The 25423-nt window shown below is 45.1% G+C and overlaps 1 protein-coding gene across 1 annotated transcript; it reads right to left on the bottom strand.

Annotated features, from left to right (window-relative positions):
- Positions 1–14445: 14445 nt before the first annotated feature.
- On the bottom strand, positions 14446–23709 carry LOC146356420 (vomeronasal type-2 receptor 26-like). Its single transcript, XM_084830107.1, has 5 exons — positions 23575–23709; positions 21948–22077; positions 20466–20497; positions 18314–18440; positions 14446–15356 (listed from the first exon to the last, which is right to left on the bottom strand). The coding sequence occupies exons 1-5, from the start codon at positions 23707–23709 to the stop codon at positions 14446–14448; spliced, it is 1335 nt and encodes a 444-aa protein (XP_084686233.1).
- Between the last annotated feature and the right edge of the window lie 1714 nt (positions 23710–25423).

The raw sequence follows: 25423 nt of genomic DNA, 5'->3' as shown, positions 1-25423 counted from the left end.
AACACTATGCTCTCAGCCATCTCTGTCAGGGATACCATTGGGCAGTAGGGTGGGTGGTACATCAACAGCATTGCCAAACTGTCTTACCAGCCCAATGTGAGGTATAGGTCCACATTGCTGTCTGTGGTGTGAAAGGGGTTTCCTGGTGAGCAAGATAGTATTCTTAATGACCACAAATACCCCCCCCCCATAGCCTCTACCCTGGGTTGATACTGCAGTGAATACCCAGGTGGGCAGAGTTGGGCCAGATCAGCCTCACACAGCTCATCCTCTCAGATTTCAGTGATGCATGGCAGATTGGCTCGTCCGTCACTGATCAAAGGATGGATCAGTTGGGAACTGGCTTTGAGTAGCAACACCACTAGGGAAGCAGGACCAGTAGCCATGCCACCAGGAACCTCTGGGATAAGGAAAGGGCCAGCAGAGGACATGGCCTGCACTTAACTATATCACCTGAACTATTGGTTCCTCATTCTCCCCATCCCATGCCTTCTCAGACATGCAAGAGGATTGCAGAAAAGTTAAGGATCCTTGTTCCTCCAAAAAACATTCCCCCTGCACGATAGCTCTAAAATGAACAGGTTTCAGACTGGCAAAACATCGAACCCTTTCTTCAACCCCCTCTGGATCAATGTGTGTGTGTGTCTGAGTGTGTGTGCATTCGGGGTGGTATCATGCTCCAACACTTGCTCATGTAGGAAGACATCATCCTAGCAAACAGAAGAGGTGGTCCTGAACCAAAGTGATTCCTTACTATCCTGCTATTTGTCTATAGAACTGATAACAGCCTCCTAACAAAATATTACCTTGATTCTGACTCTATAAATATCCTGCTCCATCACCTGGGCTTTGTCTTATGGGGCTGCTTTAATTTTCCCTGTCTAGATAAATCAGGAACTGATCTGGTCTTGCTGACTGTTTGTGCCAAAGTAAAATGCATATTTCTGCTAAGACCAGTTTTTCTTACTAGATAAAACAGCTTCCTTCCTAGCCTTTATTCTCTGCCATCTTTTGAGCTGCAGCCTGGAAGGCCTTGACCTACATTATCTTTTCACCTCTTCCATCCTATCTCTTTTACATCAATCTGATTTAACATTCAATTTCTCCTCCTTCTGTATTCAGTCCTTTGTAGTTATGCCAATCCAAACAAATGGTATTGCTCTGGGCCAATGTCCTTTGCATAAGATATATACACACACTGAGAAAAAGCAAAAAAATGCCAAGGTTTAAAAATTATATATATATATATATATATATATAACACTATATATATATATTTATATATATATATATATATATATATATATAACATTCAATATGCCAACAAATCTGGAACACTCAACAGTGGCCACAAGACTGGAAAAGGTCAGTTTACATTCCAATTCCAAAGAAGGGCAACGCCAAAGAGTGTTCAAACTACCGCACAATTGCGCTCATTTCACATGCCAGCAAGGTGATGCTCAAAATCCTACAAGCTAGGCTTCAGCAGTATGCGAACCGAGAACTACCGGAAGTACAAGCTGGGTTTAGAAGAGGCAGAGGAACTAGAGATCAAATCGCCAACATTCGCTGCATCATGGAGAAAGCAAGAGAATTCCAGAAAAACGTCTATTTCTGCTTCATTGACTACGCTAAAGCCTTTGATTGTGTGGATCACAACAAACTGTGGCAAATTCTTAAAGTGATGGGAGTACCAGACCACCTGACCTGTCTCCTGAGAAACCTGTACGAGGGTCAAGAAGCAACAGTAAGAACCAGACATGGAACAACCGATTGGTTCAAAATTGGGAAAGGAGTACGACAAGGCTGCATATTGTCACCCTGCTTATTTAACTTATATGCAGAGTACATCATGAGAAATGCCGGGTTGCATGAATCAGAGGTCGGAATTAAGATTGCTGGGAGAATTATCAACAACCTCCGATATGCAGACGATACCACCCTAATGGCAGAAAGCGAAGAGGATCTCAAGAGCCTCTTGTTGAGGGTGAAAGAGGAGAGTGCAAAAGCTGGTTTGAAACTCAACATTAAAAAAACTAAGATCATGTCATCTGGCCCCATCACTTCCTGGCATATAGAAGGGGAAGAAATGGAAGCAGTGACAGATTTTACTTTCTTGGGCTCCAAGATCACCGCAGACGGTGACTGTAGCTATGAAATTAAAAGACGCTTGCTCCTTGGGAGGAAAGCTATGGCAAACCTAGACAGCATAGTAAGAAGCAGAGACATCACCTTGCCGACAAAGGTCCGTCTAATCAAAGCTATGGTTTTCCCAGTAGTAATGTATGGCTGTGAGAGCTGGACTATAAGGAAGGCTGAGCGCCGAAGAATTGATGCTTTCGAACTGTGGTGCTGGAGAAGACTCTTACGAGTCCCCTGGACTGCAAGGAGGTCAAATCAGTCCATCCTAAAGGAAATCAACCCTGACTGCTCATTGGAAGGACAGATACTGAAGCTGAAGCTCCAATATTTTGGCCACCTAATGCGAAGAGAAAACTCCCTGGAAAAGACCCTGATGCTGGGAAAGACTGAAGGCAAAAGGAGAAGGGGACGGCAGAGGATGAGATGGCTAGATAGCATCACGGATGCAATGAATATGAACTTGAGCACGCTCCGGGAGAGAGCGCAGGACAGGAGGGCCTGGCGTGCTATGGTCCATGGGGTCACGAAGAGTCGGACACGACTGAACGACTGAACAACAACAACAATATATAACACATAACATAGAAAATATAAAGATATAGAAATAATCTGTCATTGGCCCATAAATAATATGGTAGAAATACACACCCCAACAGAAAGATGCAGAAAATGCCGAGGTTGCTCATAATAGATATAACAGTTAATATACAAAGTTTTACAATGTATAAAAAACCATCTGTCATTGACCCATAAGTGATATGGTGTAAATCAAATTCAGTCATCTCCTTTGCAATTGATGGCTACCTATTTCTGCTATATATTTCTTTCTGATCTTGGCAGCAAAGGCAAAGACAGCTACATGCCAGGTCACATATTTATCCATATCTACTAGGAGATAGAAAATCATATCCAAAGAAATCTGGTAAGAGGCTCAGGACAACCACCAATACAAATAAGCTCATTTTCTGGGATACCTCTCTGCCTCCCATCTTTATAAGCCATATCTATCATATTTAATCATAACTCTGTGAAAGCTTTCCAGAGCAGTACAAATGTCAGCTCAGTAAAATAATCTACAAGTTCACAGGCCTCTCAAACTTTAAAATAAAATAGTGTGCACGTAGATACTGTATATAAACAGTGTTTGTATGCTTTTTAGTAACAACCTCCATTATAGTTCTCTTAATAATATTTTTTTCTGTATATCTGATAGGAGGTTTTTTAGTTCAGTCAATGAGAGACCATATTTAACCATAAGTTGGGCAGCGTGGTGTATCCAATTTTTAATAGGTTATCCATTAGTCAGTTCGATCAAACATTTTTCAGGTAGCCTAGTGTCATCCATATGTTGCACCTTAAACCAAAAACATATAATTATTTCATCTATTTGGCCCCCAGTACTCAGCCTACAGGTCTCTACCCTAAACATGGCATATATAGCACATCTTTAGGTAGAGCCAACAGAACTCTTAGAAATTCATTCTGGGGGGTTTCTAAACCTAACACCTTCAACGTACCCCAGACCTCTGCCCCATAGAGGATTTGGGCCATTGTTTTGGCTTCCTAAACTGATAGAGCAGGATTTACCAAGTTTCCTCCTTTAGAGACACCACATTTTAGAATAGCTTTAGCCTTTAGCTGTGTACTTGCAGTTTAATATTTGACAGCTGCACAATCCAATAAGCTATTTCTGAATAGACGAATCCCCAATATTTAAATGTTTTCATTTGATTTATTATATGTTCATCCAAATGCCAGACATACCTTTTAGGATGCTCCCCAAGACCCCAGACACAACAACCTGTGTCTTGGTGTAATTTATTGACAAAGCATTTATCTTACAGCATGTGCCAGACTTTGCAAGAAGCCGTCCTAGTCCCTGCTGAGATCTAGATCCAAGTACTAGGTCATCTGCATGCATTACTAGTGCAGGTTTTTCATCAAGAATTTTAACAGGGGCCAACTGCAGAACATCCAATTCCTTAACCATATCATTAACGGAAAAGTGACACAGAAAAGATGCTAATATGCATCCCTTTTTAACTCCAACAAACCTTTTAATTTTAGAGGTAAGATAGTCAGCCAGATCCATTTTAACTTGCACCGATGTATCGGTATATGATGTTTTAATAAGAAATAGTAAACGACAGTCTATGTTTGTTTGTTTTTTCCAATTTCTGCCATAATAAATGTATAGAAATTGTACCAAATGCTGACTTTAGATTAATGAAGGCGACATACAACTTTTGCTTCATGTTATGAACATATTTACACAACACAAAATTCATCACAAAACACAGATGGACTGTGAACTTTCCCCTGTGAAACCATGCTTGTACCTCAGATATCGTTCTTTGCATGTCTGCCCATTCTTCCAACTTTTCAAGGAGGAATCTGTCCTACAATATGGAACATCTAGAAGGCTAGTAGGCCTATAATTAGCTGGAACTCTCTTATCTCCCTTTTTAATGTATGGGAGCAATGATGTTCACATTCCACCTCTCCATTTCACAGCTAGTGTGGTTTATATAAGAGAACAGTTTTGCAAAAATAGGGATCCATAGGGACCCAGTACTCTGGCCTTCCCCTTCATGGATTACTGCCTTGTTGTGGCAAAGGGGCTTGTGTAACTCAGTGAAGCCATAAGCTATGCCGTGCAGGGCCACCCAAGACGGACAGGTCATGGCAGAGAGTTCTGACAAAATGTGGTCCACTGGAGAAGGAAATGGCAACCCACTCCAGTATTCTTGCCAAGAAAACCCCATGGAACATAACACAAGGCTAAAAGAGATGACACCGGAAGATGAGCCCCTCAGGTCGGAAGGTGTCCAATATACTACTGGGAAAGACCAGAGGGTATTTCCAAGTAGCGCCAGAAAGAGTGAAGCAGCTGGGCCAAAGCCAAAAGGACACTCAGCTGTGGATGTGTCTGGATATGAAAAGAAAATCCGATGCTGTAAAGAACAATATTGTTTAGGAACCTGGAATGTCAGATCAATGAATCAAGGTAAGCTGGAGGTGGTCAAACATGAGATGGCAAGATTGAACATCGACATCTTGGGAATCAGCAAACTCAAATGGACAGGCATGGGCGAATTTAATTCAGGTGACCATCATATCTACTATTGTGGGCAAGAATCCCTTAGAAGAAATGGAGTAGCACTCATAGTCAACAAAAGGGTGGGAAAAGCAGTACTGGGGTACAATCTTAAAAATGATAGAATGATCTTAGTACAAATCCAAGGCAAACCATTCAACATCACAGTAATTCAAGTCTATGCCCCAACCACTGATGCCGAAGAAGCTGAGGTTGATCGGTTCTATGAAGACCTACAACAACTTCTAGAACTAACACCAAAAAAAGATGTCCTCTTCATCATAGGGGATTGGAATGCTAAAGTAGGAAGTCAAGAAATCACCGGGATAACAGGCAAGCATGGCCGTGGTGTACAAAATGAAGCAGGACAAAGGCTAATAGAGTTTTGTCAAGAGAACACGCTGATCATAGCAAACACCCTTTTCCAACAGCACAAGAGACGACTCTACACATGGACATCACCAGATGGTCAATATCGAAATCAGATTGATTATGTCCTTTGCAGCCAAAGATGGAGAAGCTCTATATAGTCAGTAAAAATAAGACCTGGAGCTGACTGTAGCTCAGATCATGAGCTTCTTGTTGCAAAATTTCGGCTTAAATTGAAGAATGTAGGGAAAACCACTAAACCATTCAGGTATGACCTAAATCATATCCCTTATGAATACACAGTGGAGGTGACAAATAGATTTCAGGGATTAGACCTGATAGACAGAGTGCCTGAGGAACTATGGACGGAGGTCCGTAACATTGTTCAGGAGGCAGCAACGAAATCCATCCCAAAGAAAAAGAAATGCAAGAAAGCAAAGTGGCTGTCTGATGAGGCTTTACAAGTAGCTGAGGAAAGAAGGGAAGCGAAAAGCAAGGGAGAATGGGGAAGATATACCCAACTGAATGCAGAGTTCCAGAGAATAGCAAGGAGAGACAAGAAGGCCTTCTTAAATGAACAATGCAAAAAAATCGAGGAAAACAACAGAATGGGAAAGACTAGAGATCTCTTCAAGAAAATCGGAGATCTCAAGGGAACGTTTTGTGCAAAGACGGGCATGATAAAGGACAAAGATGGCAGGGACCTCACAGAAGCAGATGAGATTAAGAAGAGGTGGCAAGAATACACAGAAGGACTATACAGGAAAGATCTGAATGTCCCTGATAGCCATGATAGTGCGGTCACTGAACTTGAGCCGGACATCCTAGAAAGTGAAATCAAGTGGGCCTTAGGAAGCATTACTAACAACAAAGATAGAGGAGATGACAGTATTCCAGGTGAGATATTTAAAATCCTAAAAGATGATGCTGTTAAAGTGCTGCATTCAATATGCCAACAAATTTGGAACACTCAACAATGGCCGCAAGACTGGAAAAGGTCAGTTTACATTCCAATTCCAAAGAAGGGCAACGCCAAAGAGTGTTCAAACTACCGCACAATTGCGCTCATTTCACATGCCAGCAAGGTGATGCTCAAAATCCTACAAGCTAGGCTTCAGCAGTATGTGAACCGAGAACTACCGGAAGTACAAGCTGGGTTTCGAAGAGGCAGAGGAACTAGAGATCAAATCGCCAACATTCGCAGCATCATGGAGAAAGCAAGAGAATTCCAGAAAAACGTCTATTTCTGCTTCATTGACTACGCTAAAGCCTTTGATTGTGTGGATCACAACAAACTGTGGCAAAGTCTTAAAGTGATGGGAGTACCAGACTACCTCACCTGTCTCCTGAGAAACCTGTACGAGGGTCAAGAAGCAACAGTAAGAACCAGACATGGAACAACCGATTGGTTCAAAATTGGGAAAGGAGTACGACAAGGCTGCATATTGTCACCCTGCTTATTTAACTTATATGCAGAGTACATCATGAGAAATGCCAGGTTGGATGAATCACAGGTCGGAATTAAGATTGCTGGGAGAATTATCAACAACCTCCGATATGCAGACGATACCACCCTAATGGCAGAAAGTGAAGAGGATCTAAAGAGCCTCTTGTTGAGGGTGAAAGAGGAGAGTGCAAAAGCTGGTTTGAAACTCAACATTAAAAAACTAAGATCATGGCATCTGGCCCCATTACTTCCTGGCATATGGAAGGGGAAGAAATGGAAGCAGTGACAGATTTTACTTTCTTGGACTCCAAGATCACCGCAGACGGTGACTGTAGCCATGAAATTAAAAGACACTTGCTCCTTGGGAGGAAAGCTATGGCCAACCTAGACAGCATAGTAAGAAGCAGAGACATCACCTTGCCGACAAAGGTCCGTCTAATCAAAACTATGGTTTTCCCAGTAGTGATGTATGGCTGTGAGAGCTGGACTATAAGGAAGGCTGAGCGCCGAAGAATTGATGCTTTCAAATTGTGGTGCTGGAGAAGACTCTTACGAGTCCCCTGGACTGCAAGGAGGTCAAATCAGTCCATCCTAAAGGAAATCAACGCTGAGTGCTCATTGGAAGGACAGATACTGAAGCTGAAGCTGAAATATTTTGGCCACCTAATGCGAAGAGAAAACTCTCTGGAAAAGACCCTGATGCTGGGAAAGACTGAAGGCAAAAGGAGAAGGGGACGGCAGAGGATGAGATGGCTAGATAGCATCACCGATGCAATGAATATGAACTTGAGCACACTCGGGGAGAGAGCGCAGGACAGGAAGGCCTGGCATGCTATGGTCCATGGGGTCACGAAGAGTCGGACACGACTGAACGACTGAACAACAACTCTGGCCTTACCTTATACATATCCATGGGGATCATGTCTTCTCCTGGTGCTTTATTAACTGGCTGTCTTGCAATAATCCCCTTGATCTGATTGAAAGTGTCATCTGGCCAATCAGGGAGATCAAATGATAGAGTCTGAGGGACTTGTGGGGACACACCATTTCTGGGGCTATATATTTCAGTGAAATATTTCTCCCTGTCCTTTCCTTGCACTGATGCATCTAGAGGATAATTGATCTTACTTGTACCTTGAGCAAACAAATGCCAAAATATCTAGGGATGGCGGAGAATTTCTCCCCGAATCTTGGGGAGGCCGAATGCGTTGGCCCCGAAATTGTTGGTGAAATTCTCCGCCACCCCCGACCCCCCCTGGGATGGGACTTACCTCCCTCGAATGTCCCTCTCGGCAGCAGGTCCCAGCGGGAGTTCGGCGGCGGTTCGTCGGGGGCGGGGGCAGCGGCCGGTCTTCCGACCGGCTGCCGCCACCGCCAATACAAAATAAAGTAAAAAAAACCAAAACAACCCATGATAGGCTACGTAACGATTTACGTAGCCTATCATGGCTGACTTTGGAAATCTCGGCCTGAACTTCGGGGGGAGAACCGAAGAGCCTCCCCCCCACCGCGAAGCAAGCTGCGGGACCAGGTAAGTGCCTTTCGTACATCCCTAAAAATTTCTGAGAATCCCTTTGAACGGCTGCATCCCCTAATTCTTTCCACTGTGATTCATAATACCTTTGTTACTTTGCTTTAAGTTTTTATAATCACTTCTTGCAGGCCCTGCCCAATCCAACAAAGCTTGTCGTTGCCAAATTGGACAGGTCCTGTCTATAAGGCTCCCCTCACGTCCTAATAATTTCCAGATGAGAGATGACCCCGTCGCTATTCTGGTATAGCCCAATGCCATCTCCCGGCTCACTTTCCGACGGGCCCTTTCCAGGGCCCTTAAAATCCAAACATTCCTCCAATTAATTTGAGGAAACAAGCAGGACCAATGACGGTTATTCCTGGACAACTGTGCCGTATGAGCTGGGAATCGGCCAATGCAGAAAGGATGAGGTCCTGGCCTTTCACACCAACAGGTCGCTCCCTCCAAGATACAGCGCGAGAACCTGCGGAGGGAACACGCACCACACCATGATGGAATGGGGTGGGCAAGAGGTGCCCTCACTGCATGCTGCATCTGTCAAACCACTAACACATGCACACTGGAACAGCCCACTCTGGGATCTATGGCCTGATCTATATGCTCTCCGACCAGCCCAACCATGCTGTGTCCAGACCTGAGCACACACACGCACGGCTTCACATCCATTCCATTGATCTAAAGGAAAAGAACACTGAGGGAAAGAAAGAGATGCAGATCACTGAAGTCCCACACCCTAGGAATGGGGCCAAGACCATGACTGTAAACTACCAAGAATGCTACAGCTGCTGCAGCTGAATGTGAGAGCAAAAGGCCCAGGCCTTCCCATCAACCCAGGTACAGGATACTCTTGACCTGCGAGCCGTGTAATGCACCATGGCTTACCACTGGCATTCTACCTGACATTTGTATGCCTCATGATAAAACAGCCATTACATAGAAGGCAGTGGAAATTCAACACTACTACCCAATCCATAACGTCTGGATTGTGGGAGGACTGTGTTTTCATAGAATCATAGAACAGTAGGGCTGGGAGGGGCCCATAAGGCCATTAAGTCCAACCCCCTGCTCAATGCAGGAATCCAAGTCAGAGCATCCCTGACAAATGGCTGTCCAGCCTCGTCTTGAAGGCCTCCAGTGTGGGAGAGCCCACCTCCTCCCCAGGTAATTGGTTCCATTGTCGTATTGCTCTTACAGTCAGGAAGTTTTTCCTGATGTTCAGCTGGAATCTGGCTTCCTGTAACTTGAGCCCATGATTCCGAGTCCTGCACTCTGGGATGAATGATCAAGAAGAGGTCCTAGCCTTCCTTTCTGTGACAACCTTTCAAGTACTTGAAGAGCGCTATCCTATCTCCCCTCAGTCTTCTCTTCTCAAGGCTAAACATGCCCAGTTCTTTCACTCTCTCTTCATAGGGCTTTGTTTCCAGTCCTCTGATCATCTTTGTTGCCCTCCTCTGAAACCTCTCCAGTTTGTCCGCATCCTTCTTAAAGTGTGGTGCCCAGAACTGGACACGGTACTCCAGATGAGGCCTAACCAGTGCTGAGTAGAGGGAACTAGTACTTCCCGGGATTTGGAACCTATGCTTCCATTAATGCAGCCCTAAATAGCATTTGCCTTTTTTGCAGCCACATCACATGGTTGGCTCATATTCAGCTTCTGATCTACAACAATTCCAAGATCCTTCCTGCTTGTAGTGTTGTTGAGCCACATATCCAAGCTTTGGCTATTGGGCGGTATAGAAATGAAATAAATAAATAAAACAAATAAATAAATATCCCCCATCCTGTAACTGTGCATTTGGTTTCTTTTTCCTAGGTGCAGAACTTGGCATGGATCACTGTTAAATGTCATTCTGTTGTTTTCTGCCCAGTGCTCCAGTCTATCAAGATAATTTTGAATTTTGTTTCTCTCTTCCAAAGTATTAGTTATCCCGCCTGATTTTGTGTCATCTGCCAATTTGATCAGCATTCCCTGCACCTCCTCCTCCAAGTCATTAAAAAAAAAATGTTGAAGAGCACTGGGCCCAGGACTGAGCCCTGCGGTACCCCGCTCATTACCTCTCCCCAGCTTGAGAAGGTCCCATTGATAAGCACTCTTTGAGTCCGATTCTGTAGCCAACTGTGGATCCACCGGATCGTTGTTTCATCTAGCCCACTTCGAGCTAGTTTGCTCATCAGGAGATCATGGGGCACTTTGTCGAATGTTTTGCTGAAGTTGAGGTATATGATGTCCACAGCATTCCCATGGTCCACAAGGGAGGTGACTTGATCCAAAAATGAGATCAGATTCAACTGGCAGGATTTGTTCTTGAAAAATCCATGTTGGCTTCGAGTCATCACTGCATTGTTTTCAAGGTTCTTACAGATCGATTGCTTTATCATCTGTTCCAGAATTCTCCCAGGGATGGCTGTCAGACTGACTGGTCTGTAGTTCCCAGGTTCCTCCTTTTTACCCTTTTTGAAGATAGGGACCACATTAGCCCTCCTCCAGTCATCTGGCACTTCACCCGTCCCCCATGATTTCTCAAAGAGAAGAGACAGCGGTTCTGAGAGTTCTTCTGCCAGTTCCTTTATTATTCCAGGATGCAGTTCATCTGGCCCTGGGGATCTGAACTCATTCAAAGTAATTTGGTGTTCCTTGACCATATGCCTGTCGATCTCAAGCTGCAATCGTGCCCCTTCAGCCTGCACTTCGCCTTTGCCAGGGGGGTCATAGACCCTCATTTGGGAGAAGATTGAGCCAAAGTAGGAATTGAGCACCTCTGCCTTTTTTGTCATCTGTTATCATTTTGCCATCCTTATTTAATAGCTGAGCCACCATTTCTTTCCTCTGTCTTTTACTATCCATGTAGCTGAAGAAAGCCTTTTTGTTGCTTTTAGCATCCCTCATCAACCTGACCTCGTTCTCAGGAGGTGAAAGGCTCTGGCTGGCAAGAAGCTGCCGAGTGTCGTTCCACCTCCAGTCCTCCTGGAGCAGAGGTAAGTTGTCCCAATCCACTGCGGATTCCAGAGGCCAGATTCCAAAGAATCCAGCCTCATCCTTAGGCACAGCATATACTTCTCATGTGGAAGGACCCAGGTTCCATCTGTGGCATCCCCAGCTGAAAAAATCCTGGCTGAGAGGGCTGGGAAAGGCCAATCTTTGCCTTGGCCCTTGAGGAGGAAACAGATAGTTGGATAGCCTGGTTGGCCTACCACAAGGAAACTGTCAGGAGCTTTTCCAAATCCATAGCCAGAGAAAGGGAGAGAGAGAACTTCATTCCTGCAAGCTAATTGTGGCAGGGACTGCATTAAAAAGCTCTTCATTATTATGTTTTGGGGGAGAAAGCACAAAGTGTGAAGTTTTGTCTTTGTATCTTCAGCCTTCATGGTGCAGGATTACAGCTTCAAAGTTATACCAAATTCTTCCTCCATTTTTTAAAAGGGGGAAATAGAAAAATGTTTTTGGTTAGTGACATCATGGGGTCAATGTCTTGGTCTGTGGTGTTTCTTGATGGTTGGGCATTGTGTGTTAAACAAACAAGTACTTGTCTGGATAATCTCAGAGGAGGGAAAACACTCCAACTGTGGCTTATCAATGCTTTTAATCTTAATTATTTAGGGTTGACCACATTTCAAATAATTTTCAGAGATCTAACATTCCTCAATGACCTACAACATAATGCAATAAAATTATGATGGTTGAGGTTGTTGCTTGTTATTTCCTGTTTGAACAATGAAGTAATGTAACACCTCTGTTTTATCAGGAACAGAATTAATCAAAGGAATTTCCTTTCCTTCCTTCATTTTATTTCCTTCATTCCTTTCCTTTATATCTTGCCTTTGAGGATAAACTCCTGCCAAGGCAGCTTACAAGTCAGATAAAAATGCTCGGGCTGTGCAGGGACCCCTCGACACTCTGGAGGCTGATGTGGACCTTCCAAATTGGCCCTGACCTGCCTTTGGCCACTCCAGGGCTGGGCCAGCCCACTTTCACCTCCCAATCAGAAAGGTCAGCTGCCAAAACACTCTTCCCACCCACTGGATCCTCCTTACCTGGACCCAAGGGGAGCTGTGATAGCTGCTGCTTTCAGGGAGGGAGTCACCATTTTAAGTGACTTTTCTTCTTCTGATAAGGTAATGGTGCCTATATCATGGCAGTAAATGGGCCATCTATCCAATTTTACAGGCATAAATGGCTCATTTATGCCTCCAGTAATGTGTAGATGGCCCCTTAATGGATGCAGTCTATGCAGCATTTACTTACCAGAAAAAAGCAATAATCACCATGGCAAGTCTTGCCAATATGGAGGTAGCTGTGGGTGGGTGCTCCCCATGGGTCTAGAAAAGGAGTAGAGGGCTAACAAGACTGAGTGAGTGGCAGCCCAGGTCGGGTCAAAGCAGCCCAAAGTGGCCCAAAGTGCTTCAGGAGCAGTCCAGCCAACTTTGGGATGCTTCACAATGCTCTCCACCCACTCCAGAATTGGACTGCTTTGCCCAAATCGCCCCAGTCTGCTTTGGGATCCAGGCCAAAGAGGTGCACAGGCAGCCCTAGAAACGTATTAATAGAAACCAGTATAAAAGAATATTAAAAATAGGGATGTCAGAGAATATCGCCACGGACCTCGGGAAGGCCAAATGCCAGCGCATTCGGCCCCCTGAAATCGGTGGCGAAACGGTCTGCCCCCCCGCCCCCCCTGGGATGGGACTTATCTTGGGCGAATCTTCCTGGCCGTGGTGGCTCTGGTGGCGGTTCGGCGGCAGCGCGGCAGCGGCGGCCAGTCTTCCGTCTGGCTGCTCCCACCACCATTTCCAGTAAAAAAAAAATAAAAATGATAGGCTACGTAAAGATTTACGTAGCCTATAACAGCTAGATTTTTTAAAAAATACCGTGATAGGCTACGTAAATGTTTACGTAGCCTATCACAGCTGATTTAAAAGAAAAGAAAAACACGCATGTATGCAAATGGCGGCGCCCATGGGCGCCGCCATTTGGGTTCCTTATTTTGACACGTCTTAGTCTACGTAAACATTTACGTAGACTAAGACGGCGAAAATAAGGGGAACACAAATAGTATAGACACTAAGCTATTTGCGTTCCCCTTATTTTCGCTGTCTTAGTCTACGTAAACATTTACGTAGACTAAGACGGCGAAAATAAGGGGAACGTAAATAGTATAGACACTAAGCTATTTGTGTTCCCCTTATTTTTGCTGTCTTAGTCTACGTAAATGTTTACGTAGACTGAGACGTTCCCAAATAAATAACGCAAATGGCGGCGCCCATGGGAGCTGCCATTTGCAAAAGTGTTTTTTTTTTCTTTTAAATCAGCTGTGATAGGCTACATAAACATTTACGTTGCCTATCACGGCTGACTGCAGGGTCACAAACAGCAGCGGCTATGGCCACCGCCATTTGCGGACCCGGCCGGCCAGGATTCGGGAGGGGAGGGACGGAGCGCCTCCCCCCCGGCCAGAATTTCGGGGGGAAGGATGGAGCGCCTCCCCCCCACTGCGAATCAATTTCGTTAAAAGGTAAATGACTTTCGTACATCCCTAAAAAAATAACAACTCGTGACGATCCATTCCACAGGACAGTAGACAGTGTTAGGCCTTATAACAGAAAGGAGGGACAATCCAGCTGAAGCAGAGTCAGGAGGGGATCTTTGTGCACCTTCTTTTCTTTGTCCAAATGAAAAGGTTACAATTTTTTAAGGGCACCCTCCCCTTGCAAGGGTGTCTACCCAGTATTTCTGGATCTACCTGGATCCCATTGCAAAGTGACAGGCCTTGGATGCATTCCAGACATGCCCCCATCAGAAGATGGTTTTTATTCAATCTGTGTGAGACCAGAATTCTGACCCTTCTATAGCACTACAGATCAGATGCCATGCTTGGCTTTCATCATTAAGTGCTCCTTCGTATTCAGGTCAGGTTTTAGTAAAATAATGTAGCACTTGGGGATAAAGATGCAGCCCAGTAAGCCAGCACTGGAGGCCAAGATAGAGAAGACCTGCACAGCTACCATGTATTTGCCCTTTGTGCTCAGGTAGGAGGGCACAAAGGAAATCCAAACAGTGCAAAAGACCAGCATGCTAAAGGTGATCAGTTTGGCTTCATTGAAGGCTGCAGGCAACTTCCTGGCTAAGAAAGCCACTGTGAAACAGATGGCAGCCAGGAAGCCCAAGTAGCCAAGTGCAATATAGTACATAGCCACAGATCCTTCGTTGCATTGCAGAATGATCTGTCCAGGCTCAGAGTGCATGTCAGAGTCAGGGAAGGGTGGAGAGATGCCCAGCCAGATGGAGCAGATGACAACTTGGATACTAGAACAAGAAATTACGATGGAGTTTGCAAGACTCTTCCCCAGCCATCTCCTCAGCTTGTTCCCTGGCTTTGTGGCCAGGAAGGCCAGAACAACAGTGATGGTTTTGGCCAACACAGAAGAGACAGCAACAGAGAAGATGATGCTGAAGGCCATTTGTCGGAGAAGGCAGGTTTCTTTCTTTGGCCAGCCAATGAATAGGAAGGAGGACAAGAAGGAAAGCTGGAGGGAGATAAGGAGAATGTAGGACATGTCCCGGTTATTAGATTTGATGACTGGGGTTTCGAGGAATTTAATGAAGACTACTAAAACGAAACCTGTCATCAGGGATAAAAATAGGACAAAGGAAGTCAGAATGATCCCCAAAGTTTCGTAATAGGACAGAAAAGTTATATCCTTGGGGACACATTGATCTCTGTCCGTGTTTGGATGCTGATCTTCTGGACACTTGTTGCAATGGTCTGCATCTGAAAAGAAGAAGAGTCACTTCAGCATGACTAACATTAGGTGTACATCTGGAACTGTTGGTGTTCTGTTACATTTTGAGCAAAGATGGGAATGTGGGAGAGGTCAGGAAACAAGAAGTCAGAGCAGGTGAGGAGCGAGACCAATGTTCCCTGGAAGAGGACCTACTTTGTGTTCAGAAGTAGGGATGGTGGAGAATTCCGCCACGGATTTCAGTGAGGCTGAATGCACTGGCATTCGGCCCCCCGAAATCCGTGGCAGAATGGCGTGCCACATACCCCGCCCTCCACACGGATCCCCCCAGGGACGAGACTTACCTGGGGCGGATGTTCCGGGCAACGGCAGCTCCAGCGGCAGCTGTGGCAGCGGCGGCGGCAGCAGGTCTTCCGACCAGCTGCCGCCGCCGCCATTTGCAGTCTGGTCTTTTTTTTTTTTTACATAGATGTGATAGGCTATGTAAAGACTTACGTACCCTATCACGTCTGGGTTTTAAAAAATGCATATGCAAATGGCGGCTGCTATGGCAGCCACCATTTGCATTCCTTATTTTTCGCCGTCTTAGTCTACATAAATATTTACGTAGACTAGTACGGCAAAAATAAAGGGGAATGCAAATAGCATAGTGGGCGCTATTTGTGTTCCTTTTTTATTTGCTGTTTTAGCCTTCGTAAATATTTATGTAGACTAAGACAGCAAAAAATAAGGAATGCAAATGGCGGCTGCCGTAGCCGCCACCATTTGTGTATGCATTTGTTTGTTTTTTTAGCCCAGACATGAAAGGCTACGTAAGTCTTTATGTAGCCTATCACGGTTGAATACAGGGGCGCAAACGGCGGTGGCTATGGCAGCCGCCATTTGCTTCCCTGCTACCCAGCAGCCTGAAGTCCGACTGCTGGTGGAGCCAGCCGGCGGCTCTGCGGAATCCCTGCGGAGCGGAGTCGGCCAGGCAGGACTCCAGGGGGAGGGATGGAGCACCTCCCCCCCCCATCACAAAGCAGATCCGCGAAATGGTAAGTAACTTTCGTGCATCCCTATTCAGAAGATACAATCTGTGGCCATATCACAAAAACAGGATCTCAGGCAGTGTGGGCAGGAAAGCCTTGTGAGAGATTACATAGCTCCTGCAAGTCAGATTACACAAAACTGGGCCTTGATGAGTTGCTTTGGAATAAAGGCAGCTTCCTATTTTGTTCAAATATGGGGTAGCAACTGTGTGTTCAGGGTACTATCGATGCATTTATCCTATTCTTATCTTCACAACAGCTCTGTGAGGTAGTCTAAGTTGTAAGAAGTGGGCCAAGGCAGTAAGCCCTGTCTCTGAACAGGGATTTGAACTTGGGTCTCCCCAGTCCAAGCCCAACACTCCACCTGCATCATCTAGGGTGGCCCGTCAAGTTTCAAAGCTGGAGTAGCAATCCTCCATAAAAAGCCTACTTAGCCTTACTTTGAGGGATCGGCAGAGGACACTGTCTCTTACCCAGCATCCTTCAGACCCATCACAGCATTGCCAGGGTGCCACACACTATTCCAAGTGCTGGGTTCAAGGAGACTGGCTATGCCAGGGCAGCGGAAGCGGCGGCAGTGCAAACGAATAGCAGTGCCGGCTGGCACGTGCCTCAGGCATGTTCTAATCACTGTGATAGGATTCACCTTTAAGAAGGGGTGTGTGAAGAGGGGGATGGGGGGAAAGTGGGCTGACACTGGATAGAAAGCAGGAAATGGAGATAGAGGGAAAGGAGGTTACTTCAGTCTGGCTACTTCCAAGAGAGGTCCATTAAGTTCCAAACCTGCAGTAGCAATCCTTCATAAAGTCTGCTTATCTTATGCTTTCATGAGAAATCTTGCTGAAGGGGTTTACAGGAGTAGAAGGATGAGTCGACACTGGACAGGAGAGGTGTCTGATCAACAGAGAGTTGGGGGGTTTTGTGGGACAGAGGTTTCCCACCTTTGCATCATGAACTTTACACCATTTTCACATCCCCTTTTCTGCCAAGGAATGCCACAGAATCGCAGCATATTTCAGGGGATTCTCTCTGTATAATGGAGACTGGCCTATGTCGTTGCTGATATCCCTGCCCCAGTTATGTTGAACACAGAGCTTTTTGGGGGGGGGACTCTGATTTTGGTGGTGCTGGGAATTCATTCTGAGTTTCAGTCAGGACCAGCCAGAGCTGTAAAGGAGCTATCGAAAGTTCTGAACACTATCCCCAAAATGGGTTCAGTACCTTGGATAGCACTTTAGATTTCTGGCTGCTCCTGTCTGAAACACAGAATGGATTCATGGCCCCACCAAAATCAGAGCAACCATGTTGCAGAAGACTTTCTTTGCATAATGTAGACAGCCCTGTGTCTTAACAGATGGGCCTGCCTTAGTCATGCATGAAGCAGAGCAGGGGGAGGGGTGATTTATGGAATTAGTGGTGGGGATTAAGAATTCTGAAGCCAAGAAGGGATCCAAGTGTAAAAATGACTTTAAAATCTTCACTGAAAATGTCTGAATATTTAATTCATTTGTTGATAGAACTCTTGAGCCTGCCCTGCAGAAAAACTGTTAGGATGATTTACAAACCAGAAAAATAAAATTAAAAAATACCATAAGAAGATCCATTAATCACAATTAAAATAAAACAAACAACAACAGTATCAACATGCAATAGAACGGAGAAACTCATCATTAAAACCAGATTCACTCAATGTCCTGAAATGGCTGGGCAAAGAGAGACATATTCACCTGGAACTAGAATGGCATCACAGTTGATGAGCCTTCCTGGGGAGGGTTCCATTAGAGGGGTGTCAAAACTAAAAAAGGCCCTCTATTAGGTCACTAGTCACCTCATTTCACCTGGCAGGGGGATCCAGAAGAGAGCCTCTGTTTACAAATGTGGTGTTGAGGCAAAAAACAATCCCAAATGTTTGCTCTACTTCCCAAAGGAACACCCGCTCCTCTGAGGTCACCCACCTTCCTGAGTGGAGATTGTCCCTTCTGCACATGGAGCACAAGCATAGCAGCAAGGTGGCTCTCCTTCCTGGACCTCTTTGATGTATCCAGGGCGACAGCTCTCGACACACCTGGAGCAAGGCACAGACTAGCAATAAAGAGAAGGAGCATCAAGGAAAATATGTTAGGAATAATTTATTATTCATTTCCTCTGGAAATGAATAATAAATTTGGGAAAGGACCCGATGAGATCCCTAGTCCCAGTGACCTCAAGTGACTGACTTCAGGATGCCATTTGGGCTGCTCATTTCTTTGTTTCAATGTTAACATCCAACTTTTCTCTAAGTAAATGGACTGAAAGCAGAGTGCAAAACTGAAAGGTTACTGGTAAAAAAAAGAAAGATGTAAAACGGAACCAACAACAGCAATAAAACGTCAACCATAATAAACAGCGCTGAAATGACATAACTAGACACCTTATGGAATTAACTAGGGCTGTGCAAAGACTTCGCTTCAGTCTGATTCGGACCCAACCCACTTCGGATTCGGATTCGGATTCTTGTCCAAACTGCTATTTGGATATCTGAATTATTCGGATTTGATATTTTCCCTAGGACTTGCATTGGAAAACAGAAACACCCATAACATTGTCAGTGTTCATGATAAATACAGGACATCTGGAAACCTAGCCATGCCCATAGAGGGGATTCCATCTGAGGGGATTTCCAAAAATATGGCCCAGTGGTTTGTGTGCTAGATGTAGGTGAAATTTAATACTTTCAACAAAACTCTAGGGATGTACGAAAGTTACTTAGCTTTTGCGGATTATGTTGATGGTGTGGGGGAGAGGCGTTCCATCCCTCCCCCCAGAATCCTGGCCAGGGGGGAGGTGCTTCGTTCCTCCCCCCGGAATCCTCAAATGGCCGGCTGTGCTCCGCGGCAGCTCCGCGGAGCAGCCGGCCAGGCCCGGCCCAGTCAGGTCAGAGCCGTCCACAGCCGGATTTCCGGCCTCAGGGGGCTCTGGGTAGGTAAAAAAACCCAAACAAACAAACTGCATACGCAAATAGTGGTGGCTATGGCCGCCGCCATTTGCATTCCTTCTTTTTGACCATCTTAATCTCTGTAAATATTTACGTAGACTATGACGGTGAAAATAAAGGGGAACACAAATAGCGTAGCGGGAGCTATTTGCGTCCCTTTTTAATTCACCGTTTTAGCCTACATAAATCTTTACATAGGTTAAAATGGCGAATCAAAAGGGGACGCAAATAGCGCCCGCTATGCTATTTGCATTCCCCTTTATTTTTGCTGTCATAGTCTACGTAAATATTTACATAGATTAAGACAGTAAAAAGAAGGAACGCAAATGGCGGCGGCCGTAGTCACCGCAATTTGCGTACGCGTTTTTTTTTTTTAAACCCACCCAACCATGATAGGCTACGTAAAGATTTATGTAGCCTATCACGTCTTTTTTTTCTTTTTTTTAAAACCTAGCCATGATAGGCTACATAAATCTTTACGTAGCCTATCACGTCTTTTTTTTTTTTTACACAAGCCTGGAAATGGCAGCAGCGGCAGCCGGTCGAAAGGCCGGCTGCTGCCGCCGCAGCCACCGCTGCCCCCACCACCGGAGCCACCGCCGGAGCTGCCGCCACCCGTAAGATCCGCCCCAGGTGAGTCTCTTCCCAGGGGGGATCCACAGGGGGGCGGGGGGGTGGCAGGCCGTTCCGCCACGGAGTTTGGGGGGCCGAATGCACTGGCATTCGGCCTCACCGAGATGCGTGGCGGAATTCTCTGACATCCCTACAAAACTCTCAAAGCAAAGAGTGATAACCTTTCACTGTTTCAACAGAAGTGTATGAAATTTGGGGACCTGTTGTCCCCCATGAAGGGGGGTCGACCTGCCAAATGTCAGATAGTTTGGCCAAGCAGTTTTTGTGCTAGTCACAGATAAAATGTGCTGTCCTCAGAAACTCAAACCAAAGGGCATTGAGAGTAAATCAGAGAAGTTAGGTGCATACATGGTGATTTGGAAGATGTCCCTATCCCTAATCTCTGCTGTAAGTTTCTTTGAAGTGCAAAATAATAACCTCTCTCCCATAGTATTACTTTCCTATGCAGCATCACAGTGGATGGCCTCAGGCTCACTTTGGCTGAATGGAATATACATTACCTGGGAAAACAGGCTGGCAGGCTGGCCGTTCTCTGTTTTCAACACAAACTCTCAAAGCAAAGAGCTATAACTTTTCACTGGTTGCACAGAAGTGTGTGAAATCTGAGCAAAGGGCAGCCCCAATGCTGGAGAGCCAAAGATGCCTCGTATTGGGCTTGCTTTGCCACATGGTGCAGTAGTCAATATAAATAATATATGTTGTTAATGTGTGTAGGGCTTTGCCAACTGTATTTTGAAATGGGGACCTGTATGTTGTGCTTTGACACACACTGTTTGCTTGACCACAATACAACCACACACATACAGAGATGCACAAGAGCAAAAGAAAAGCAAATACAGAACTATGTACAAGCATAGAAAAGGGTTTTTTTTTAAAAAAAAAAAAAAAAGAGGGGGAGAGATAGAGTTCAAAAATGGGAGGCAAAGGAATACAGGAACTGAGAAGGGCAGGGGAGGGGGAGGGGACAGCCAAAAACAAGGAAAGGGGAGTACTTGTTTAAAATATTCTGTATGAGTTTTCTTTAAAGTATCTACCTGAAGAACTATGAAAAAAGAGTTGAAAACTACTGTGTTTTTTTTTCTCTTCTTTATTTCTTTTTAATATTCTACAAAGAAAGCAAGGGAAAATGAATAAGAATGGTAGAGTAATTCAGAAGGGTAGAGGGGTGAGCAAAAAAAGAAAAGGAAAGGAAAGGAAAGGAGGAAATTCTTTTCAAACACGTTTGGTTTTTTAAATAAATAATCTACAAAAGAAAGAAGGGAATAGTTGCATTGAAGTGGGCTGGGTGGGAAAGAATAAGAACAAAGCTGCAGTGCAACACACACACACACACACACACACACACACATTATAGATCTAGCCAACTACCTCACCAATTCTCACAGCTCTCCCTAACCACCACCTCTAACAGCACTCTCTCTTGCAATGAAACAAACACAGGCTGATCTCTCCAATATATACAGTATCCCATGCCCCCTTCTCCGCCACTGCCAATGATTAGAGACTGCTCAGTTACGTTCAGCCCTAATCTGGCAATTGGAGTTGCCATTCACCAAAGCTCACTCCCTCCTCCTCTCCTGCTCTCTGAACTTTCACATGTTGATACATTTAGAGGCAAGCTGTTTGGGTTTCAGCAGGCATCACTATAGCCCAGAATCCCTGAGGTGTACTGAAGTGCTTAGGCAGTGACCCGCTTTGATTCGGACTTCCTTGGTGGTGGTCTGATCCGCTACGGATCTTCTTGAGGGACCCCCAAAGCACCCCAATTCACTTCAGTATTCGGGTTTGGCACCGAAGTGAAGTACAGCCCCAGTATTAACCATATTTTATTAGAGTTTAACAGATGGCATAGGCCCCAAATATGACACCAATGATTTCCCCTACCTGATTAAAATGCCTGGGCCACACAATGGTTTCTGGGTTAATGGTGAGCTTTCTTGCTGTGGATGCTTGTCTCTTCATACTCCCAATTTTCACTCTACCTTGAGTCAAATTGGGAAACAGCACCCAATTCATGAATTCAAAGTCAGCTTCCAGCTCCCCACGCTCATCCAGATACAGTCCACTCACAGAAGCATTAGAAAACTGGACGTCTCTTAAAAAAGAGTGAAGCTAGAATGAGAGAAAAACCATTTAAAAGCATGAAAACATACTCAATATCTTTTCTAGGGATGTACAGAATTTGTTCAATCTGTTCCATCCATGTTTAACAGATTCTAAGGCCTCTCTCAACTTGAACCTACCTGGACACCACAAGCAATATCTGAGGCCTTTCACTGAGTGCCTCCTCTGGGGGAGGCTCAGAAAGTGGCAGCAAGGGAGAGGGCCTTCTCAGAGGTAGCCCCCTGATTGTGGAATGCTCTCCCCACTGAAATGCACCTGGCACCAACACTGTCATCTTTTGGCACCCTCTACTCCCAGGCACATCATGGCATGCTATGGTGCATTTATCTCAGTTGTTTTTATCAGCTTTATTAACTTACTGTAACTGTGTTAGGAGTTTAAATTGTTTTTTTTTTAATTGTATGTTAAAGATGTTCAATTCCATTTTTATTATCTTGTATTCATGGTGTGTAATTTTTGGCTTTCAAACATTCCAGGCCCGCCTCTGCCCCCAGCTTGCTTTTATTAGCCCTGAAGGGGAAGTGTCGAGAGGGCACGTGGTTGGGTATCTCACTGCAAGCACTTTGCCCACTTGACGAAGCACAATAACTGAAATGGATCTCACAAGATCAGGCAGGAAGAGGCACCAGACACCCCAACAGAATCTGTTAGAAGAACAGCATCAAGTTTAGTGCAAAGGCCTGGCCTGCTATGGTCCATGGGGTCACGGATATTCAGACACGACTGAAAGACTGAACAGCAACAAGGAGCTATCCAAGGTGCTGCAGCCATTTTGGGTTAGGACTCAGCACTGTGGAAAGCTCCTTTAGAGGTCGGACTGGATGTGACTGAAACCCAGAGCCGATTCACAGCTCTACTGAAACAGGCACCACCAGCCTCCACTGGCAGTGGTACTGCAAAAGGAAAAGGGAATACCTGCCATGGTTGCAGCCATTCCAATCGGGATGAATATGCAGCATCTAAGGCATGCGCGACAGCTTGGACACTGTTGTACGTACTGTAGCTGTCTTGAGACAGGGCTCTCTCTATCTCCTCCTGGGGCAGTATCTCCAGTCCATCTTTCTCTGTGCATCTTGTCCAACGTTTCTTGGATAACACATGATGTGAATACAAACATTGAAAGGCTGTTCGCCAAAGCTGTTTAGTAGCTAAAGAATATGGTTTGTAGTAGTCATATTTTGTCCTTTGGGGGGTCTTCCTTATGGAGGACAAAGAACCATGGAGGAATGGAAAGAAAGAAGGTTTCTCAGACAAGATCACATTGATGTCCTGAAAAGTTGTTGTGATCCAGAGTTTTGCCCCAATTTGTTTCATTTCAAGTCCTCTTTGTATATGGATCATTGGAAAAAAGCCATAGTGAGAATCCACATAGAAAACCATTACTTTGACTGTTCTCCACATGACAGGGAGTTCTTTCTCAGAAATTAGGTACATGATATTTCGTGGTAGTCTTTTTGAGAAGGCCACACAAATCCCATGACTTACCATGAGAGGTGTCAAGGCCCTCATGAAACTCTCTCCATTGTCGGTGTCTGGAGCATAAAGTCCAATCCACCTCCATCCGAAAAAGAGGAGGAGCTGAACAATCCCTGGGTACTGGGTTTCTTCCTTTGGGGCCATCCGGTAGACAAAGGGAAACTGAGTTTTATCATTAGGAACATGTGCAACAAAGCCATAACTCATCTAGTGAAGAAAGGAAAAGACTGGTGTTTAGCTTTTTCTTTTCTTTTCTCTTCTCCAGGATATCATCTGAATTTGTTTCAGTCTGGTACTGGTTTTAATTTTTTTTTTCTGCCCAGTCCTTATTTTGCTTAAATGCTCATACCTTGGTTGTTGTTGTTGTTTAATGTAGTGTAAATAAATAAATAAATAAATAAACCAAAATAAAGATCAAGTAACTGTTGACCAGAAATTATTAATAACCAACAAAATGCATGTCACTGTGATAGGTGTGGGGTACATATTGAGGCGGGGTTCCAAAATTCCCCAGCAATCATTCTTGATGCAGCCATTCTTTGTGTGACTTGCCAAGGAAGTGCATTGGGTTCCTTCACAGTGGAACCCAAGCCACTCCACCCTGTCTGAAAACAACAGCATCCCAAAGCATTAAATTTCATTCTGTTGTTTTCTGCCCAGCACTCCAGCCTATCGAGATCAATTTGAATTCTGTTCCTGTCTTCCAGGGTATTATCTATCCTAACCAATTTTATGTCATCTGCAGATTTTATAAGTATTCCCTGCACCTCCTCCTCCAAGTCATGAATACAAATGTTGAAGAGCACTGGGCCTAGGACTGAGCCCTGTGGTACCCCACTCGTTACCTCTCCCCAGTTTGAGAAGATCCCATTGATAGGCACCCTTTGAGTCCGATTCTGTAGTCAACTGTGGACCCACCTGAGAGTTGTTTCATCTAGCCCACTTTTAGGGAGAGTGCATCATGTTTCACAGCATAATCAGCTGTATGGAAAATGCCGCTGTTGTCACATGCATCGTGCCCTACGTCCTAGTGTAACTGCAGCAGTAAGGGGAAAGGAATCTTTTCAACAAATGCTGAACTACCCTGGAAGGTCAGGATGAACCCTGGAAGATTCTTAAAATGGTAATTAACATGGTAGATGGAAACTGCAGATGGGAGCCATATGCTGGTTGGGCTCTGCTTCCATCCAGGTGCCACCAAAAGATTAGAAGTTTGGATTAGAAGGGTTCTCAGCCCGTGGTCCCTCGGCACCTGCCCCACCACTCCAGCTCCTGAGGTGAGAACTGATCATGGTCCTCCTCCAATGTCACTTTTGGATGCCCTGGCTCCCATTCCAAAGCTCCACCGCTGCCACTACCCACCTCCAGCACACACTCCAGAGGACCATCTTTCCCAATGGGCAGAGGCACCTTGAAGTGGAATCCGAGCCAAGCAAGTGCTCAGCTCACATTTCTATGCACTTGGCATCCTCTCCCCTCCCAACGCATACCTGTGGGATTTTGTAGATGCCCGACATGGTTGAAATCAGGATGGAGAGGTCAGATTCAGCCCCTTCAAGGACAGCCAGCAGGTGATTCTTTCTCCCACAGCTGTAGTTTGGAAGATTGCTTTCCCCACCAGCAACCAGCTGCAGCATTGCATAGGAAGTGGTTCTTCCATCGAAGTAGGACTTGTAGACATCATAGCCCAGGGTGATGTTGGGTAAGAGCCTGGGGTTCTGGTTGATCTCCTGAATGGCAAACAAGAAGGCCAGGATGTGCCAGTACCTTGGACCTAGCAAACTGCAAAACCATCAATGAAAACAAAAATGTCATTTACTTCCTTTTATAAAGCTAAAGCCCTTTTAAGACCACATAA

Source organism: Heloderma suspectum, chromosome 2 (assembly GCF_057233095.1).
Source record: "Heloderma suspectum isolate Gila_16-S chromosome 2, 16-S_ref, whole genome shotgun sequence".
Lineage (NCBI taxonomy): Eukaryota > Metazoa > Chordata > Lepidosauria > Squamata > Helodermatidae > Heloderma > Heloderma suspectum.
Note: the sequence above shows the minus strand (reverse complement) of the source record. Positions and strands in the feature narration are given on the sequence as shown.

Bases quoted from the DNA above. Each gene is read 5' to 3' on its own strand.
- LOC146356420 (XM_084830107.1), bottom strand. From the start codon at position 23,709: ATGGCCCCAAAGGAAGAAACCCAGTACCCAGGGATTGTTCAGCTCCTC. The intron at 20,498-21,947 runs GTAGAGTGAAAA...TGTTGAAAACAG, and splicing joins GTTTCCCAATTTGACTCAAG to AGAACGGCCAGCCTGCCAGC. The intron at 15,357-18,313 runs GTGGGTGACCTC...TCTTCTTTTCAG, and splicing joins GACAATCTCCACTCAGGAAG to ATGCAGACCATTGCAACAAG.